Source organism: Pleurodeles waltl, chromosome 9 (assembly GCF_031143425.1).
Source record: "Pleurodeles waltl isolate 20211129_DDA chromosome 9, aPleWal1.hap1.20221129, whole genome shotgun sequence".
NCBI classification, from domain to species: domain Eukaryota; kingdom Metazoa; phylum Chordata; class Amphibia; order Caudata; family Salamandridae; genus Pleurodeles; species Pleurodeles waltl.
The window spans coordinates 38,343,954-38,361,838 of record NC_090448.1 but is presented as its reverse complement, the minus strand read 5'-3'; the positions used below and the strand labels follow the sequence as shown (position 1 = coordinate 38,361,838).

General features: G+C 50.3%; 1 protein-coding gene across 2 annotated transcripts in view; it reads right to left on the bottom strand.

Moving 5' to 3' along the window:
• CELSR3 (cadherin EGF LAG seven-pass G-type receptor 3) overlaps positions 1 to 17,885 on the bottom strand; it is a 631,136-nt gene that overhangs the window by 198,045 nt on the left and 415,206 nt on the right. For both annotated transcript variants that reach the window (XR_011198602.1, XM_069206219.1), the window contains exons 12-13: positions 13,372 to 13,540; positions 5,900 to 6,041 (exon numbers count right to left, since the gene is read on the bottom strand). Coding sequence is in view for 1 of the 2 variants with exons in the window: in XM_069206219.1 (XP_069062320.1) it covers positions 5,900 to 6,041; positions 13,372 to 13,540 (311 nt within the window). In the remaining variant the exon portion in view is untranslated. The remainder of the gene's footprint in view (positions 1 to 5,899; positions 6,042 to 13,371; positions 13,541 to 17,885) is intronic.

The following is a 17,885-nucleotide window of genomic DNA, read 5'->3' as shown; positions in this document are numbered from 1 at the left end:
AGCTATCCATGAAGAAACAAGCTGACGCAATCTCATCTGCCTGCTTCCACACCCTTCGCATGCTCCACAAGATCTTCAGGTTGCCCCCGGCAGACAGGAGAAGGACTGTCACGCAGGCCCTCATCCCCAGCAGACTGGACAATGGAAACATGCTCTACGTAGGAATCACAGCACGCCTCCTGAAGAGACTCCAGGCAATACAAAACTCAGCTGCAAGACTTGTACTCGACCTCCCCAGAAGGACCCACATTACACCTCAGCTCAACAAAACAACACTGGCTCCTTCAGAAGAGATGCCAGTTCAAGAAGCTGCCTCACGCCTACAAGGCCCTGCACAATGAAGGACCAGCATACTTGCAGACACCCCACATATCTGTTGAGCGAACAGCACAGGATGCTCCTTCTCGCACCTGGCAGCCAAGGCGGGGAACTACCTCCCCCTGCACCTCAGGACGCACCACCACTCCAGCGATTCAGAAGAGAACTAAAGACTTGGATGTTCAAATGATCGTTCCTCCACACAGCAGCGTACAGCACCAGTGCCTCAAGACCCTCTTGCCGCACTTAATAAGTGTTTGTTTGATTGATTGCTTTGGAAGAAACATGTTCAAGATGTGGAGGTCTAGACTAGTTTGAAAGTCTCTGTCATATTATTCGCTACAAATGAACAAGACTGGGAACCCTGGTTGACTGGCAAATGCATTAACATTTACGTGGCTAGTGACAGGAGATTCCCTGCACTGCAACCCAGACTGGATGAGGCGAGGAAGTGATGCTCTTGGGGGGGGGGGGCGACAGCAGGAGGAGGGTATGTGTCTCAGCCCCTGTCTAATCCTGATTGGAATCAAACAGCCATGAGGGGTCAGTCCCAAGAGGGGAGAAAATGAGTAACTCATTTCCTCACTAACTGCATACATTATTTTGATGGTACTGATTGCCTATGTGCAACTAGTTTTACTTCTTTGGTTTTTCATTTTTGAAGTCAACAAAGAAGCTTTTACAAGGCTTCTTGTGTTATCTACCTCTGACCATTGGGGTAATGGCCACATCTGAAATGGTGACTGGAAAACGGACTAATGAAATCAGACCAGGCCTCACAGCATACATAGATCTCAATTGCTATACGCCTGGAAGCTAAAGCAACAGGCAGGCCTGAAAATTTACATTTCTGACTATCCTCCAATCTCACTTAGAATTCTGTTTTGAAAGAAGTACAAAAAAGTCCCATAAATGTTTGTAGCTCAACCTATATCAGCAAATTGTATCATTAGAGAACTGTATTGGTGTTTAATCAACTTTGGGGAAAGTGCAAAGAGAACTTCTTCCCAATTCATATGCAAATGATGGAGTGTGGTTGTACAACCCAAGGGCAGATGAACACCCCTCTCGCTGAAATAGGCCAGGCTCATGTGCTCTAGGAGAATTTGGGGGTCCACTGCTGTGGGAAGTTTGGGGGCGGGGATCAACTGCTGTGATTACTGATATAGCTCTTCTTCTATTCTGTAAGACGGTGGGCATTAGATTCCTCCAAGGGCCACCTTCTTAAAGAGTTTAAGAGAAGGTGTATCTGCTCCTCAGCTCGGTCTTCGCCTAAGTTCATAGGAATGCAAGACATTCATCCTATATGTACTACCTCTAGGAGGCCACAGCTCTCATTCTGCAGAATCAATCTGGCTCTATTTAATTTTAACTGAGCACTGTCCCTAGAAGGATTCCTGGGCACAACCAAGAGCAGAGTTAAGATATAATACCAGCTTGGGATGGTACTCGAGACAGCCTGAGTGTGCCTTAGACGGTTACACACTCCCTCCTCTCCTTCACAGCAACACTTCTCTTACTGGTCGTGTTCATTTGCATGGCTTTTGTAGACGAGCAGTGCAAGTTTCTGCTCTACCTTTTATGCAAATATCGAAACTGTTTTCTTTTATTTTTTAACAGAAATGAACCATGATCTGTCTGGACAAAATCTATCTAACTCCTATTAAAGGAAGACCTGTGACAGTTTTTTTGTCACTTGGCTGGAACCTTTTATTTTGGATGTGAGAGAAGGGTAAGAATAGAGGGCCCGGTATGGAGCTGTTTCAATGTCTGTTTTTTCCAGTTCTTGAGCTGGCAAAAGCCTTTAGATTTTACTATAATTATATGCAAAATATACCTACTTTTAGGAGCCTTCGTGAGCCCTCTTCATCCATTGTTCTGTTATTGTGTCATTCAAATTTTTTCTACCCAACACAGCCTACAGCATGAGGTAGTGTGGCAGGCCACTTCTCCCACTGACTAACTTCACTATGAGCAGCATTCTGTCCTTTAACAAGGAGCACACTGTAGGAAAGTAGCCTCTTTCTAGCTTGGTTACCCCCACTTTTGGCCTGTTTGTCAGTGTGTTCGACTGTGTCTTCTGGGATCCTGCTGATCAGGACCCCAGTAGTTATGCTCTCTCCCTTAAAATATGGTTGTTGCATACTGGTAACCCAGTATTTCACCCACAATTGGCACACTGGTCCCCCCTTACAAGTCCCTGGTTTATGGAACCTAGGTACCCAGGGCTTTGGGATTCCAGTGGATCCCTATGGGCTGCAGCATATCTTTTGCCACCGATAGGAAGCCCATGTAAAGGCATCTGCATGACTGCCATTGCAGCCTGCGTGACAAAGTGCGTGCACCCTTTCACTGCCATTTACACTGCACCAAGTCACTTATAAGTCACCCCTATAGCAGGCCCTCCAGTCCTGAGGGCAGGGTGCAGTGTACCTGTGTGTGAGGGCACCCTTGCACTAGCAGAGTTGCACCCACGAACTCCAGGACCATTTTCCCAGACTTCATGAGTGCGGGGAAGCTATTTTACTCGTCTACTGGACATAGGTCACTACCTATGTCCAGCTACATAAGGGTAACTCTGAACATAGGCATGTTTGGTATCAAACATGTTGGAATCATACCACAGTGCTTTTGCAAGCATTGGTTGTATGATTCCAGGCACTCAGGGGGCTCCTTAGAGGACTCCCCCCCGTAATCCCATTCCAGCCTTCTGAGGTTTTCTAGGCAGACCCAACTGCTGCCACTTCTCAGACAGGTTTTACCCTCCTGTTGCATGAGCAGCTCAGGAAGGGAGAACAAAGGATCTCCTTTGGGAGAGGGGTGTTACACCCTCTCCCTTTGGAGATAGGTGTTACAGGCTTGGAAGGGATATCCTCCCCAAGCCACTGAAAATGCTTTGAAGGGCACATTTGGTGCCCTCCCTGCATAATCCAGCCTACACCGGTTCAGGGACCCTAAGTCCCTGCTCTGGCACGCAATTAGACAAAGGAAAGGGGAGTGACCACTCCCCTGTCCATCACCACCCCTGGGGTGGTGCTCAGAGCTCCTCCAGAGAGTCCCTGGGTTTTGCCATCTTGGATTCCAAGATGGCAGGGAACTCTGGGAGCATCTAAGTGGCCAGTGCCAGCAGGTGACATCAGAGCCCTCCCCTGATAGGTGCTTACCTGTTAGCTGACCAATCCCCCTTTCAGGGCTATTTAGGGTCTCTCTCTTGGGTGGTTCTTCAGATTCGGATTCAGAAAAAGAACATTTATTTACCCTATTGAAAGTGATCTATAGAATTTAAGAGCCTCTTTTGCCCTCTTAAAGGGTGCCCATCAAATGAAAAACATTACAGAACCGTGAACTAAACATTACAGGATAAAGCCTTTCTGGGTCGCACTCCTTGGCAAGGCAGCATCCAAGAGGGTTTTAGCACAAGTGAATCTGCCCTGAATCACTGAACTCACGGAAGGACACTCTGCTGCAGCGACACGAGCCATTAGTGTAAATAATTTACTAGTCCGTCAAGAGTTGAGGCTACAAAGGGATCCGTCAGGATGACAGAGCAAGTCTGCAGGGAACATCCACATGTCCGTCGAGCCCGTCACATGATAGGGCCTGCTTCTGGCTTCCAGCTCTTCCCTGGTCTGCATAGGCACTGGAAGTAGGAGTGCTGGGGTGGTGCAGCACCCCCAGATCAGGCACTGGGAGCAGGGGAGCTGGGCTGCTGCAGCACCCCCAGAAACAATCAGGCACTGGAAGCAGAGGTGCTGGGGTGGTGCACCACCCCCAGAAATGATCAGGCACTGGAAGCAGGGGTGCTGCAGCACCCCCAGAATAATTCAGGCACTGGAGGTAGGGGTGCTGGGTGGTGCAGCACCCCCAGAAACATTCAGGCACTGGAAGCAGTGGTGCTGGGGTGGTGCAGCACCCCCAGAAACACACCCCAGCACCCCCAGAAACAGGCACTGGAAGCAGGGGTGCTGGGGTGGTGCAGCACCCCCAGAAACAATCAGGCACTGGCAGCAGGGTTGCTGGGGCGGTGCAGCACCCCCAGAAACAATCAAGCTGGAGTCCAGAAGGTGAACGAGCAATAAAGATGCCTTTAAATGTTGTGTTTGTCTTGTCACATTTGCTGGGTGTTCAAAGACATAGGTCAGAGATGGGGTTATGGACTTTTATTTCTCGGTCTGCAAGGGGAGAGAATTTTGTTGAAAAAGATCCAGGTGACAACCCTGCTGGGGTAAGCCTGTTTTTTTCTAACATACATTTATTTAAATTTCAAGAAATACACATATTTCAAATTATGTCAGCAATTAAGAAAGCACGAATAAAACACTTTTTTTAAAGTCTGAAGTGTGATGGAAACATTTTCACCAAGTTTAAAACAAATCTAGACACTTTACTTGGTGATGCGCAAATAATAAACATTCGCTGAAACCCTATTTCCACACATTAATTATCCTTTTTGTGCTATATAGTTTGTTCATTAAAACTGCATGTCTTTGTAAATGTATTGCCCATTTTAACGGAAAGTGTACAGTCTGTAAATCACGGTGTGCGACCACACCCGTGCTCCAAAATGCACCACAAGATGGATAGTGCACCCTCATACATGCCAACATTTTAAAACATAAAAGTGGAAATTTTAAAAATAAATCGGGAGAATTTATTTTCCCCATTGATTTATATTGTAGCACATGTGTTTTTAAGCAGGATACAGCAAAAATAAAGCCATTTAATGGTTCTAAAATCTGGAGTCTCCCGCCTGAATCGGGTCTGGTGCCACGTATTCACCCTTACCACTCTCCTGCTGATTGGGCGTGGCACATTTGCCACACTTGTTTTTTTGTATGACTTTTTGATTTTTCACAACTCCTGTGACTTTGGTGATGTAACATTAATGGCAGCACCCCCACTCTGGGGGCAATTGTTCCAGCAGCACTGCTGGTGTGTGCATCTGCACACTCCGTGTGTTACTAATACTGTCAACACCTCACGCCCAATCACAAGAGGCATAACATTAGCTCCTGAAGACCTCGTGATGCGGAAGGGGGGGGTCTGACATCAGTGGGCGCCCTCAACACAGCCAGCACTGGACACAAGTGGCAGGCCCCTGGCATGACAGCTCCTGACTGGGTGTGGTGGGGTCCTCCATGTACTTTGCAGGGGGTCCCCTCAGCACATCCAGCACTGTGCACGGGCGGTGGGCGCCTACCATGAGAGCTCCTGACTGGGTGTGGTGGGGTCCTCCATGAACTTTGCAGGGGGTCCCCTCAGCACAGCCAGCAGTGGGCACGGTGGCAGGCCCCTGGCATGACAGCTCCTGACTGGGTGGTCCGGAGGGTGGGGGGCCCTCTGTGTACTTTGCAGTGGGTCCCCTCAGCACAGCCAGCAGTGGGCACGGTGGCAGGCCCCTAGCATGAGAGCGCCTGACTGGGTGTGGAGGGTGTGGTGGGGGTCCTCTATGTACTTTGCAGTGGGCCCCCTCAGCACACCCAGCACTGGTGTGAGCGCTCCAGACTGGGTCCAGAGGATGGGGGGATCCATGTACTTTGCAGGGGGCCGCCTCAAGTTTCGTTACGTCACTGTCACTCACCTGTGCTCGCAGTACTGCCCGAAGTGGTTGCCTCCGCACTCACAGACGTAGCCCTTGGGAGAGCCCGGCTTCCGCCGACAGAGAGCCTTGTTCTCACACGGGTTCAGCTGACATATGTCAACGCAGGTCTCGCCGTAGAACCCTGGAGGGAAACAGCAAGGAAAAAACATAACCCCAAGGCCAGCAGGACAACAACACGACTGACGAAACACTGCGGTGTGAAGGCCGCGGTGCCGGGTACCACCTTCCGAGAGGAAAAAAACACAGCCGCTCGTCCATGTTTTAAGAGCCTGCAGTGGCCAGGCCGTGGTACTTAAACAGAACTCCAGATACCTCGATTCATCATTTGTAACAGGACTTTTTCTGTTTTTGTTTACTTTACGTTACAATGTATAATAAATATCAGGGCCGGCTTTCACGCTGGTAGCGCTCGGTGCAACTATGTTTAGTGGTGCAATTCATGACCTCCTTCTCCACGAATTCCCTCACTAGACTCTCCAACAGTGCCCCTCACCTTTGCCCTCACATACATTTCATTATTTTAAAGAGATACTCAGAATTCACTCACACTCAGTTCTGTGATCTGCATGGTACACCATCTTTGCAACAGGCACATTGACTCTCTGTGATACTTTATGATGAGTCAAAGCTGCTACTAGAAAAATTCTTTCTGTCACCAGTAGTAACATTAATCACCAACTATCTCGCCATTTTTATTGTTGCCTGAAAACTGCTGGACGCACTAGTACGTTTAGTGCTTTTAAAACCAGAAGTTATTTTTAAACACAGACCCCCCTCGAACCAAAGTCAGTGCCAGGTGCGGCTGCACCGGTCGCACCGCCCTAAAGCCGGCCCTGATCAATATTAATAAACTGACACTACCCACATGAAAATGAAGTCAGGCGTGCTAGAACATAACCCCACACGTTCCAACTGTAACACCGGGCTCAAAATAAGAACCAACATTTTTACTTGCAAAAATCAAAATATTACAAACAAAAATAATAACAGTGTGCACTGGCAAGAAGAACGAGTTACTTACCTTCGGTAACAACTTTTCTGGTGGATACATTAGCTACCTGTGGATTCCTCACCTAATGAATACTCCCATGGCGCCAGCATTCGACGGAAATCTTCTTCCTAGTCTCTGCACGTCGACGAGGACGTCACTCTAGCCCACGCGACGCCGTCTGACGTCATACAGGCAATAAGAGGTCCTCGACGACGTGCCGACGTCAGTACCAACATTTTTTACGTGCATGAGAACAACCACCCAATGCAATGAAAGAGCAAGGCAACATCCCATAACCTTGTAAAATACACAATATTGCAATGAATAGCTGTAAATTTAATATAACGAACAAATATATGCAAATCATGTATGTACACAAAGATATATACATATATATATATATATATACAGATAATATACACACGTATCCATATATACAACGTCTATTGCAACCTTGAAGACCAAGAGGAGCGCACTCAAGGATTACTTGGTAAGACCAGAAAGGCAACGGGGAGGCGGGTGGGACCGTGAGGAATCCACAGGTAGCTAATGTATCCACCAGAAAAGTCGTTACCGAAGGTAAGTAACTCGTTCTTCTGATGGATACAACTACCTGTGGATTCCTCACCTAATGAATAGAGTCCCAAGCAGTACCACGCCCGGTGGCGGGTGCCTAAATGGTCAAACCAAGAAATCCTGCAGCACTGACCGTGCAAAATGGCCGTCCCTTCTGACCTCAGAGTCCAAACAGTAATATTTCGCAAAAGTGTGAAGGGACGACCAAGTTGCGGCCTTGCAGATGTCAACCACAGGAACACCCCTGGCCAAGGCCGAAGTGGCCGACTTAGCTCTGGTGGAATGAGCTCTAATGCCCTCAGGAGGGTCCTTCTTTGCCAAAGAGTAACAGATTTTAATGCAAAGAACCACCCACCTGGAGAGTGTTCTCTTGTGGACTGCCTTTCCTCTCCTCTTGCCCACGTACCCGATGAACAGCTGATCCTCCAGCCTGAAATCCTTTGTTCTATCAATAAAGAAGCTCAACGCCCTCTTTGGGTCCAGACGGTGCAGTCTTTCTTCCTCTTTAGAAGGATGAGGCGGAGGATAGAACGTGGACAAAGTAATTGTCTGAGCCAAATGGAAGGGTGAAACAACCTTCGGGAGGAAAGCAGCCTTGGTCCTCAACACCACCTTATCCCCATAAAAAGTTGTATAAGGGGGCTTTACCGATAAGGCCTGCAACTCACTCACTCTCCTTGCAGATGTTATAGCTACCAGGAAAACTGTTTTTATAACCAAATACCTTAAGGGGCAAGAATGCATAGGCTCAAAAGGGGACCCCATAAGGAAAGTCAGGACCAAGGACAAATCCCATTGCGGCATAACGAATGGTTTTGGAGGATATTTATTTAGAAGAACTTTCAAGAATCTGATAACAATAGGGGATTTAAATAACAATGGTTGGTCTGGAAGACAAATGAAGGCTGACAAGGCCGACAAATAACCCTTAATGGTAGCCACTGCACAACCTTTCTGCGCTAGAGAGAGAGCAAAAGACAAAACGTCCGATAGATGAGCATGTAAGGGATCAATCTGCCTCTCTCCACACCACGCAACAAATTTAGACCACCTATTAGCGTAGATAGATTTAGTGGAGTGTCGCCTGGCCGCTAATATAACATCCACTACATCAGGCGGGAGAGAGAAGGAACTCAGGTTGCCCCGTTCAATCTCCAGGCATGTAGGTGCAGACTCTGGAGGTTGGGGTGTTAAACCTGCCCCTGCGACTGCGAGAGGAGGTCTGCCCTGAAAGGGAGACGGAGCGGAGGGAACATTGAGAGTTGGAGAAGGTCGGAGTACCACACCCTCCTTGGCCAATCCGGAGCTATTAAGATGACTAGCGCCCGGTCTTGGCGAATCTTCCTCAATACTCGAGGAATCAAGGGTATGGGAGGAAACGCGTAAAGCAACTGGCCGCACCAGGTTATTTGAAACGTGTCCCCTAACGCTCCCTGCATCGGATACTGGAGGCTGCAGAATAACGGACAATGCGCGTTCTCCAGAGTGGCAAACAGATCTACCCGAGGAAACCCCCACATTTGGAAGATCAAACAGGCTTGATCTGGATGGAGACGCCACTCGTGGTCCGCCGAGAATTGGTGACTGAGACCGTCCGCACGTACATTCAAGACCCCGGCCAGATGATTTGCTACCAAGCAAATCTGATGGTCCTTTGCCCAGGACCATAGTCGAAGAGCTTCTCTGCAGAGAAGGTACGACCCTACTCCTCCCTGTTTGTTTATGTACCACATCGTGGTAGTATTGTCCGTCAGGACCTGTACCGACTGACCACGAAGGGAAGGGAGGAAGGCCTTGAGAGCCAGACGTACAGCCCGTAACTCTAACAGATTGATATGAAACATCTGCTCCTCTGGAGACCAAAGGCCTTTGATCTCCAGATCCCCCAGATGAGCTCCCCACCCTAGAGTGGAAGCATCCGTTATGACCGTGGCCACTGGTGGCGACTGCGCGAACGGCTTTCCTTGTGAAAGATTGTTGCTCGCAATCCACCACTTCAAGTCCACAGCAGCATCTCTGGAGATCTTGACAGCACCTTCTAGATCTCCTTTGTGTTGAGACCACTGCCTTCGGAGGCACCACTGAAGAGCCCTCATGTGCCAGCGAGCATGCGTGACCAACAGAATGCAGGAGGCAAACAGACCGAGCAGACGAAGGACCTTGAGGACTGGAACTACCGCTCCATTTCGAAACATTGGAACCAATTCCTGAATATCTTGAATCCGCTGAGGCGGAGGAAAGGCTCGACTCAATGTTGTATCCAGTACTGCCCCTATGAACAGGAGGCGCTGAGAGGGCTCCAGGTGAGATTTGGGCTCGTTCACCGAAAAACCCAGGTCGAACAACAACTGAGTCGTTGACTGCAGATGATGCGACACAAGCTCCGGCGACTTGGCTTTGATCAACCAGTCGTCCAAGTAAGGGAATACTGCTATCCCCTTCCTTCTGAGCTCTGCCGCAACCACCGACATCACCTTCGTGAAGACTCGAGGTGCTGAAGTAAGACCAAACGGAAGGACCGCAAACTGATAGTGCTGCGATCCCACCATAAACCGGAGATACTTCCTGTGTGACTTGAGTATCGGGATATGAAAGTAAGCATCCTGCAAGTCGACAGACACCATCCAATCTTCCTTGTTCAACGCCCAAAGCACCTGAGCTAGGGTCAGCATCTTGAACTTTTCCTGTTTGAGGAACCAATTCAAGATCCTCAGGTCCAGGATTGGTCTCAACCGACCATCCTTCTTGGGAATCAGGAAATACCTTGAGTAACAACCTCGACCCCTTTCCTGCTCTGGGACCAACTCTACCGCGCCCTTTGAAAGGAGGACTTGTACCTCCTGTTCTAGCAACAGGAGGTGTTCTTCTGAACAATAAGATGGGCGGGGCGGGATGAGGGGCGGGAACTCCCGAAAGGGAAGGGTGTAGCCTTTTCCCACAATACTGAGAACCCAAGTGTCCGTTGTAATAGTCTTCCACTTGCGGAGAAAATGCTGTAATCTTCCCCCTACAGGAGAGGAGTGAGTGGGAAATGGTGGAAGCCTAAGGCTGCTTTCCCTGCTGCACCCCTCCAGAGGACGAGGAAGAGGCAGAGTGCTGCTGAGAGGCTCCTCTGGTGCGGGCCCTCCCTCTCCCTCTAAAAGATCTATAGGGATGGGAAGAGGCAGGTTTCTGGAATCTCCCCCGAAAGGAAGAGGAGGAAGAGCCACGCCCAAATCCCCGAAACCTCCTGAAAATCCTGGAAGAGGCAGAGGAAGAATGAGCTTGGAGTCCTAGCGATTTGGCTGTGGCCCTGCTCTCCTTAAAACGTTCCAAGGCCGAATCTGCCTTGGCGCCAAACAGCTTGTCCCCATCAAAAGGGAGATCCAATAGGGTTGACTGCACATCTGCAGAAAACCCCGAATTACGGAGCCAGGCCTTTCTCCTTGCCACCACAGTCGTGCCCATTGCTCTGGCCACCGAGTCGGTCGTATCCAGCCCAGCCTGAATAATCTGGGTCGCAGCAGCCTGGGCATCTGAAACAACATCCAAAAGACCCTGGGGAAGCTCCGTAAATGATGAGGAAATGTCATCCATAAGAGCATGAACATATCTCCCCAGGATACAAGTTGCGTTGGTGGCCTTCAACGCCAGACTGCAGGCCGAAAAGATTTTCTTGGACTGCGCATCCAGTTTCTTCGAGTCTCTGTCCCCAGGCACCGTCGGGAAAGAACCAGGCGCTGATTTGGATGAACAGGAGGCCTGCACCACCAAGCTCTCCGGTGTAGGGTGCCTAGAAAGAAAGCCAGGGTCAGTTGGTGCAGCTCGATACCTCCTGGCTACGGCTCTATGAACCGCTGGGGAAGATACTGGTCTCTTCCACACCTCTAGCACCGGATCCAGCAAAGCGTCATTAAAGGGCAATAGAGGCTCTGCCGCAGCTGAGGCCGGATGAAGCACCTCTGTCAGAAGGTTCTGTTTTGTCTCTGCCACCGGCAAAGGCAGGTCCAGAAAACTAGCTGCCTTCCGTACCACTGCGTGAAAGGAAGCAGCCTCCTCCGTGTATTCCCCTGGAGATGAAAGATCCCACTCAGGGGAAGTGTCCAGCCCACTGGCTGTATCTAGACCATGCAGTCCATCAACCGAGTCCTCTAGTTCTCCTTCTTCCAGGACTCGTTGGTACTCCTGCTCCTCTAATAAACGGAGAGCACGTCTCCTCGAATGAAGCCTCTGCTCGATATGCGGAGTCGACAATGCCTCCGCCGAAGCCGAAGATCGGTGCCGATCTTCAGAAGCCACAGACGCCGCGTCCGGCGCCACAGGTAACTTCGGCGCCGATGAAAGAGCACTCGGAGCGGATGGACCCACTGGAGTCACAGGACGAAATCCCGACGTCGACGGGATGGAAATCTCCGGGGCCAATCCCTCCGAAGCCACCGGAGCGGCCACCGGCGCCGACACCGGCGCCGAGCCCACGTTCCCAAAAGGGAGAAAGGGCATAAAGGGTGCCGGCCGTAGAGGCGCAGGATCACCCAATGAAAAGGCCAAAGGGCCAGCCGGAGCACCCCCTGGAGCCATCCGTTGGAAGATGGTATACATCGCATTTAGGAATGCGGTACTATCGGCTCCAGGGGTGGGAAAAGCCGGATACTGGGGTGCCTGTATCGAAGGCGACCCCGACGCCGGCCTCGACGTCTGCGACGCCGGGGACAACACCAGAGGCTGCACCACTTCAATCACCGACGCCTGTCCAGGTAAAGTCGGTGACGCCGGAGAGGGCAACGGCGTCGATGGATGCGGCGTGACCGTGGGACTGACCTCCCAAGTCCTCCGGCGCCGATCCGAAGACCTGGAACGAGTCTCCTTGCTCGAATGGCGCCGTGATTCTCTACGGCGCCGGGAGTCTTGATGACGCCGATGCCTTGGCGAAGAAGACTTCTTATGATGTTTTTCTTTCTTCGACTTCGCCATAAACAACTTCGCCTCACGTTCCTTGAGGGCCTTTGGATTCATGTGCTGGCATGAATCGCAAGTCGAGACGTCGTGGTCGGAGCTTAAACACCAAAGACAGTCGGAGTGAGGATCCGTAACTGACATCTTGCCCCCACACTCACGACAAGGCTTAAAACCCGACTTTCTCTGCAACATTATTACTGCAGCGAAGGACTACGCAGCAAAAAATACACTGTAACCACGAAAGTAACAGTTGCTCCCTCGAAGATAACCGTTTCGAATGCACGTAAAAAAGGGAACTGACGTCGGCACGTCGTCGAGGACCTCTTATTGCCTGTATGACGTCAGACGGCGTCGCGTGGGCTAGAGTGACGTCGACGTGCAGAGACTAGGAAGAAGATTTCCGTCGAATGCTGGCGCCATGGGAGTATTCATTAGGTGAGGAATCCACAGGTAGTTGTATCCATCAGAATGGGCCAGCATTTGCACAACAGATAAAAGTAACAGGCTTCTTTGTATACATTTTAAAAGCATATATTTCAAACACTATAGCATTTCCTAAATGTCTGACTTTGAAAAGGGAGCAAAGGTCAGGCGTGGCCGAGCCTGTATATTTCCATGAGGGCTAAAGGCTGCAAAGGGGCGGGCTCTTCCGGTGACTTCTGAAGAGGTGAGGCAGGAAGTGGGCGTGGCCACAGTAGGCCTTCCAACTTGTGCTGTGCTCTAGCTGGTTTTCGGGTTTAAGATTAACCGGAAAGGGGATATTTTTTGTTCAAAGCGAGTAGTGAAATCATGGCATCTGTCATGCTGTGCAGGTAAATAAGTCACATATCAGATGAAAAGAAGGGAACAGAGACAGTCATTCGCGATCACTGAAACAATCTCCTGGTTGGAGGTTACCTGTACACGTATAAAATGAAAATTTTCCAACAGAAAGGGACTGTGCTCTTACCTGGCTCACAAACACAGGTGAAGGCCCCCCACTCATCTCTGCACACGCTGTTGGGGCGGCACGGGCTGGAGTCGCAAGGGTTGGGCACAACGCATCCCGCCTCAACATTCAGGGAGCTGCTGGGCTTGGGTAATGTAATCCCCGCCGGAGTGTCCCCTAGTCGCACCCCCTGAAACACAAATACAAGTGATGACACACGGTGAGTGGGCTGAGCTCCATTTTGGGGTCTTTGTGACACAGTGAGAGAGGATGGGTACCATGGCCTCAGTACAAGGGCCAGCAAGGACAAGGGGATGTAATGCCTGCCAGAGTGTCCCCTAGTCGCACCCCCTGAAACACAAATACAAGTGATGACACACGGTGAGTGGGCTGAGCTCCATCGTTGGGGTCTTCATAACATAGTGAGAGAGGATGAGTACCATAGCCTCAGTAGAAGGACCAGGAGAACAAGAGGATGTAATGCCCACCGGAGCGTCCCCCAGTCGCACCCCCTGAAACACAAACACAAGTGATGACACATGGGGAGTGGGCTGAGCTCCATCTTTGGGGTCTTCGTGACACAGTGACAGAGGATGAGTACCATGGCCTAAGTACAAGGGCCAGAAAGACAAGGCAATGTAATGCCCGCCGGAGCGTCCCCCAGTCGCACTTCCTGAAACACAAATACAAGTGATGACACACGGTGAGTGGGCTGAGCTCCATCTTTGGGGTCTTCGTGACACAGTGCGGGAGGATGAGTAACATGGTCTCAGTACGAGGACCAGAAGGACAAGGGGATGCAATGCCCACTGGAGCGTCCCCCAGTCGCACCTCCTGAAACACAAATACTAGTGATGACACATGGTGAGTGGGCTGAGCTCCATCTTTGGGGTCTTTGTGACACAGTGAGAGAGGATGGGTACTATGACCTCAGTACAAGGGCCAGAAGGACAAGGGGGACATAACTGCAAAGAGAGGCCAAGCCCTAATTATTTTGAGAGAAAATGTAATGGTTCTAATGGAAATCCCTATTAATTATAGCTTGTGCTGGTCCTACTTCTGTGATATGGCGCCCCTGTGCGGGCACCTTCGAAACACAAGTCGATGGATGGCTTGGAGGCTTGGTGTAGTGGAAAGCCCTGGACTATGTAGGTCACTCTGTGGAACTGGGTCCACTAGATGGGGCCTTAAGGGTTTCGGGCCAAAGCACTGATTCGTGTACTTGCCACGACACGTCCAACAAGACCCTCCAGGAGTGGAAAGTAAGACAGGTTTGAATCTGCGGTCACTCGACACTTGTCCTTCACTGCACCATCATGAAGACATCAGGGGTCTGACCAGGAGGTGATCTGGTGGGACAGGGCATCTCCTGGAGATGGCTCCAGCCCTGCTATGGCTGTCAAGAAAAGCCTCTTCTTGCCCGTCCTGCCCCACATTATGGGCCCATGTGTGGCCAGGATCATAATCCAGTCTCCACTCGTGCTTTGCATTATCCAGAGGCACACTTAGCTCACTCTTGAGTAGACATGATCTGGGAAGCTCTGCAAACCTGCGCTTCTTTGTAATCTAAAAACTGCCACATTTATCACGTGTAACATTGCACAAAAGCCACTTTTGATAAAATCCTGTGACGCATACTTTAACAATATTGTTATTCCGATTCTGTGGAAGATACAGAAAGAGGGAACATTTGGTGTTTTCTACAGTTCTGCTAATACTTTCTGCACACACGGGGGCAAGACTCCTTGCCTGAAGCACACCTTGCGTCACAGGTTTAAAGATCTCATCCTGGGAGGTGGTACAACTGAAGCATTAGATTCACGCTCTAGTCTGGAAGAGGATGGATCTCTCCTTCCTCATCTCCTCAAGACCGCTTCTATGCAGCTCACACTGACACACTGCTTAATTTGTGCCGGAACCGGCACTTACTCAAGACACTTCACCACATGGTGGCGCTGTCTGTTTATTTGTAATCACATCACACAGCCAGCATCTTTAACAATTCAATATACATATAAAAATAATGCTAGTGCATCCAGGCCATTCTTACAAGTTTGGGTGACCTGGAAAAAGCCAAATGGCCACATTAGTAGGAGTTCATTGGTTAATAGGTAGAAATGCAGTAGCCTCCTGACGAATACCTTGGGCCCTGGCACTTGTTTTTTTTTAACGAGGCACTGCACTATTATTTTCGGGGTGCGGGCCTGAAGGTATTTAGGTCAGCATGTGCAGTGACCCTGCCCTCTTTTCTCTGATCTCTGTTCCCATGTGATTCCATTGTTCCTCACAGAAGAGCCTTACTATTACAATAGTTTTGGGTTATGTGTTATTAATGAGACCAAAACCAATACCTGTCTGGCAGGCCTGTAGCGCCTTCGTCGCACTGAACCTGTGGGTTTGGCTTAGGGTGAAGTCTGGCCTCCGGGCGATACCCGCTGTAGCCCCCTGTTTCTCACTTTGCTTGGGTGATTTTTGGGGGGATGAATGTGACTAAGTCACACCATGAATAGCTTGCCTCCAGACATGGTGTCAGTGCAGTGCTTAATTTGTGCCAGTGTTTGCTGGTTCTCAGACCTGGCACTTATTTCTTAACAACAGCACATATAAATGACAGTCTACCACACGGGGGCAGTGCCCACTTATTTTTACAAAGAGTACTTCAGCAGTGAGTTCAACAGTTAATATATTTAGACATGTAATTCTACAGGTTTGGGTGCCCAGGACCAGTCCATATTGCCACATCTGTAGGCGTGGGATTGTTCGTAGACAGAGTCGAAACTGGCATTTGGCAGCACGGACATGGACAGCCGATGCTGCGATTGTTTCTTGGGACATATCTTAGGACCTGGTACTTATGTTTTTCATAAATTAAACACTGCAGCGTAGAGTAACGCCAGCATGTCTGAGGTGGAGCACAACTTTAGGTGTAAGACAAACTTTCTGCCTCCCATTTTCCAGTGTGCTGGTCTATGTTGGACCATTAGATCTCGCTGCGTTGAGATTCACTGTTAAGCGCAGTGTACTGCCTGGCTTCCATCACATATCTCTAGGAAGGACCTTTAAAGGTCTGGTTCAACTACTGACCAATTCCAGCTGAACTAAGTGTGCCCTACATGAGAGACAGCTTTGGCCTGGTGGCATGGCCAAGTGGCACTAGTGTCATGGAGAAGACTGCACTGATGCCCGGCCCTGCATCTTTATCTGGGCGCCTCCTGCTGACAGCCATACTAGAGTTTATCTCATATACATACATAATGAGGTGGAATTATCACCCCAAATGTTTGCCATGAGCTGGGGATACCGGAAAGAGAAATTACCCTCAAAGACAGATTCCCCCTAAGAGTCTGGGGTGAATTTTAAATCTGATTGGACGCGTGAAAAGGATACTGGCTCTGAGACTCTATCTAACACACACCCTTTTTCTGAAGATTCACAATTGTGCAGAGAAAGGGACAGTGTCCAGGGCCGTTCCCCAAATCCTGAGGCCAGCAGTGGACATTCATGCTGTTGAGCTTTACTTGGTAGATCGACAGCCTTGTGAGCTTTGAGCCTCTCCTAGTGCACTGAAGCTTGTGATTGAGATCCAGTGCACCAGTGATGCCAAGCGGTGTTAAGCACTGCTAAGCCGGACCAAGGCTGGAATCAACGCTCAGCAGACCAGCCTGACCCGCAGTTAATCAACAGAGCAGCCTGGTCACAGGCGTAGTGCAGGCACAAGACCAGTGTGTGACCCTCCAACAGTCACCAATGTGAGCCCCTGCACTCTGCATCATGAAGCCACCTCGGGTCCCAGTGACACACACACTGTGAGGTGGCCCGTCACCACTGTGAGCCCCTGCACTCTCCATCATGAAGCCACCTTGGGACCTGGTGACCGGCACACTGTGAGGTGCCCGTCACCACTGTGAGCCCCTGCACTCTGCATCATGAAGCCACCTCAGGACCCGATCACAGACACACTGTGAGGTGGCCCGTCACCACTGTGAGCCCCTGCACTCTGCATCATGAAGCCACCTCGGGACCCGGTGACACTGTGAGGTGACCCGTCACCACTGTGAGCCCCTGCACTCTGCATCATGAAGCCACCTTGGGACCCGGTGACAGGCACATTGTAAGGTGGCCCGTCACCACTGTGAGCGCCTGCAGTCTGCATCATGAAGCCACCTTGGGACCCGGTGACACACACACTGTGAGGTGGCCCGTCACCACTGTGAGCCCCTGCACTCTGCATCATGAAGCCACCTTGGGACCCGGTGACAGACACACTGTGAGGTGGCCCGTCACCACTGTGAGCCCCTGCACACTGCATCATGAAGCCACCTTGGGACCTGGTGACAGACACACTGTGAGGTGGCCTGTCACCACTGTGAGCCCCTGCACTCTGCATCATGAAGCCATCATGGGATCCGCTAACAGACACACTGTGAGGTGCCCGTCACCACTGTGAGCCCCAGCACTCTGCATCATGAAGCCACCTTGGGACCCAGTGACACACACACTGTGAGGTGCCCGTCACCACTGTGAGCCCCTGCACT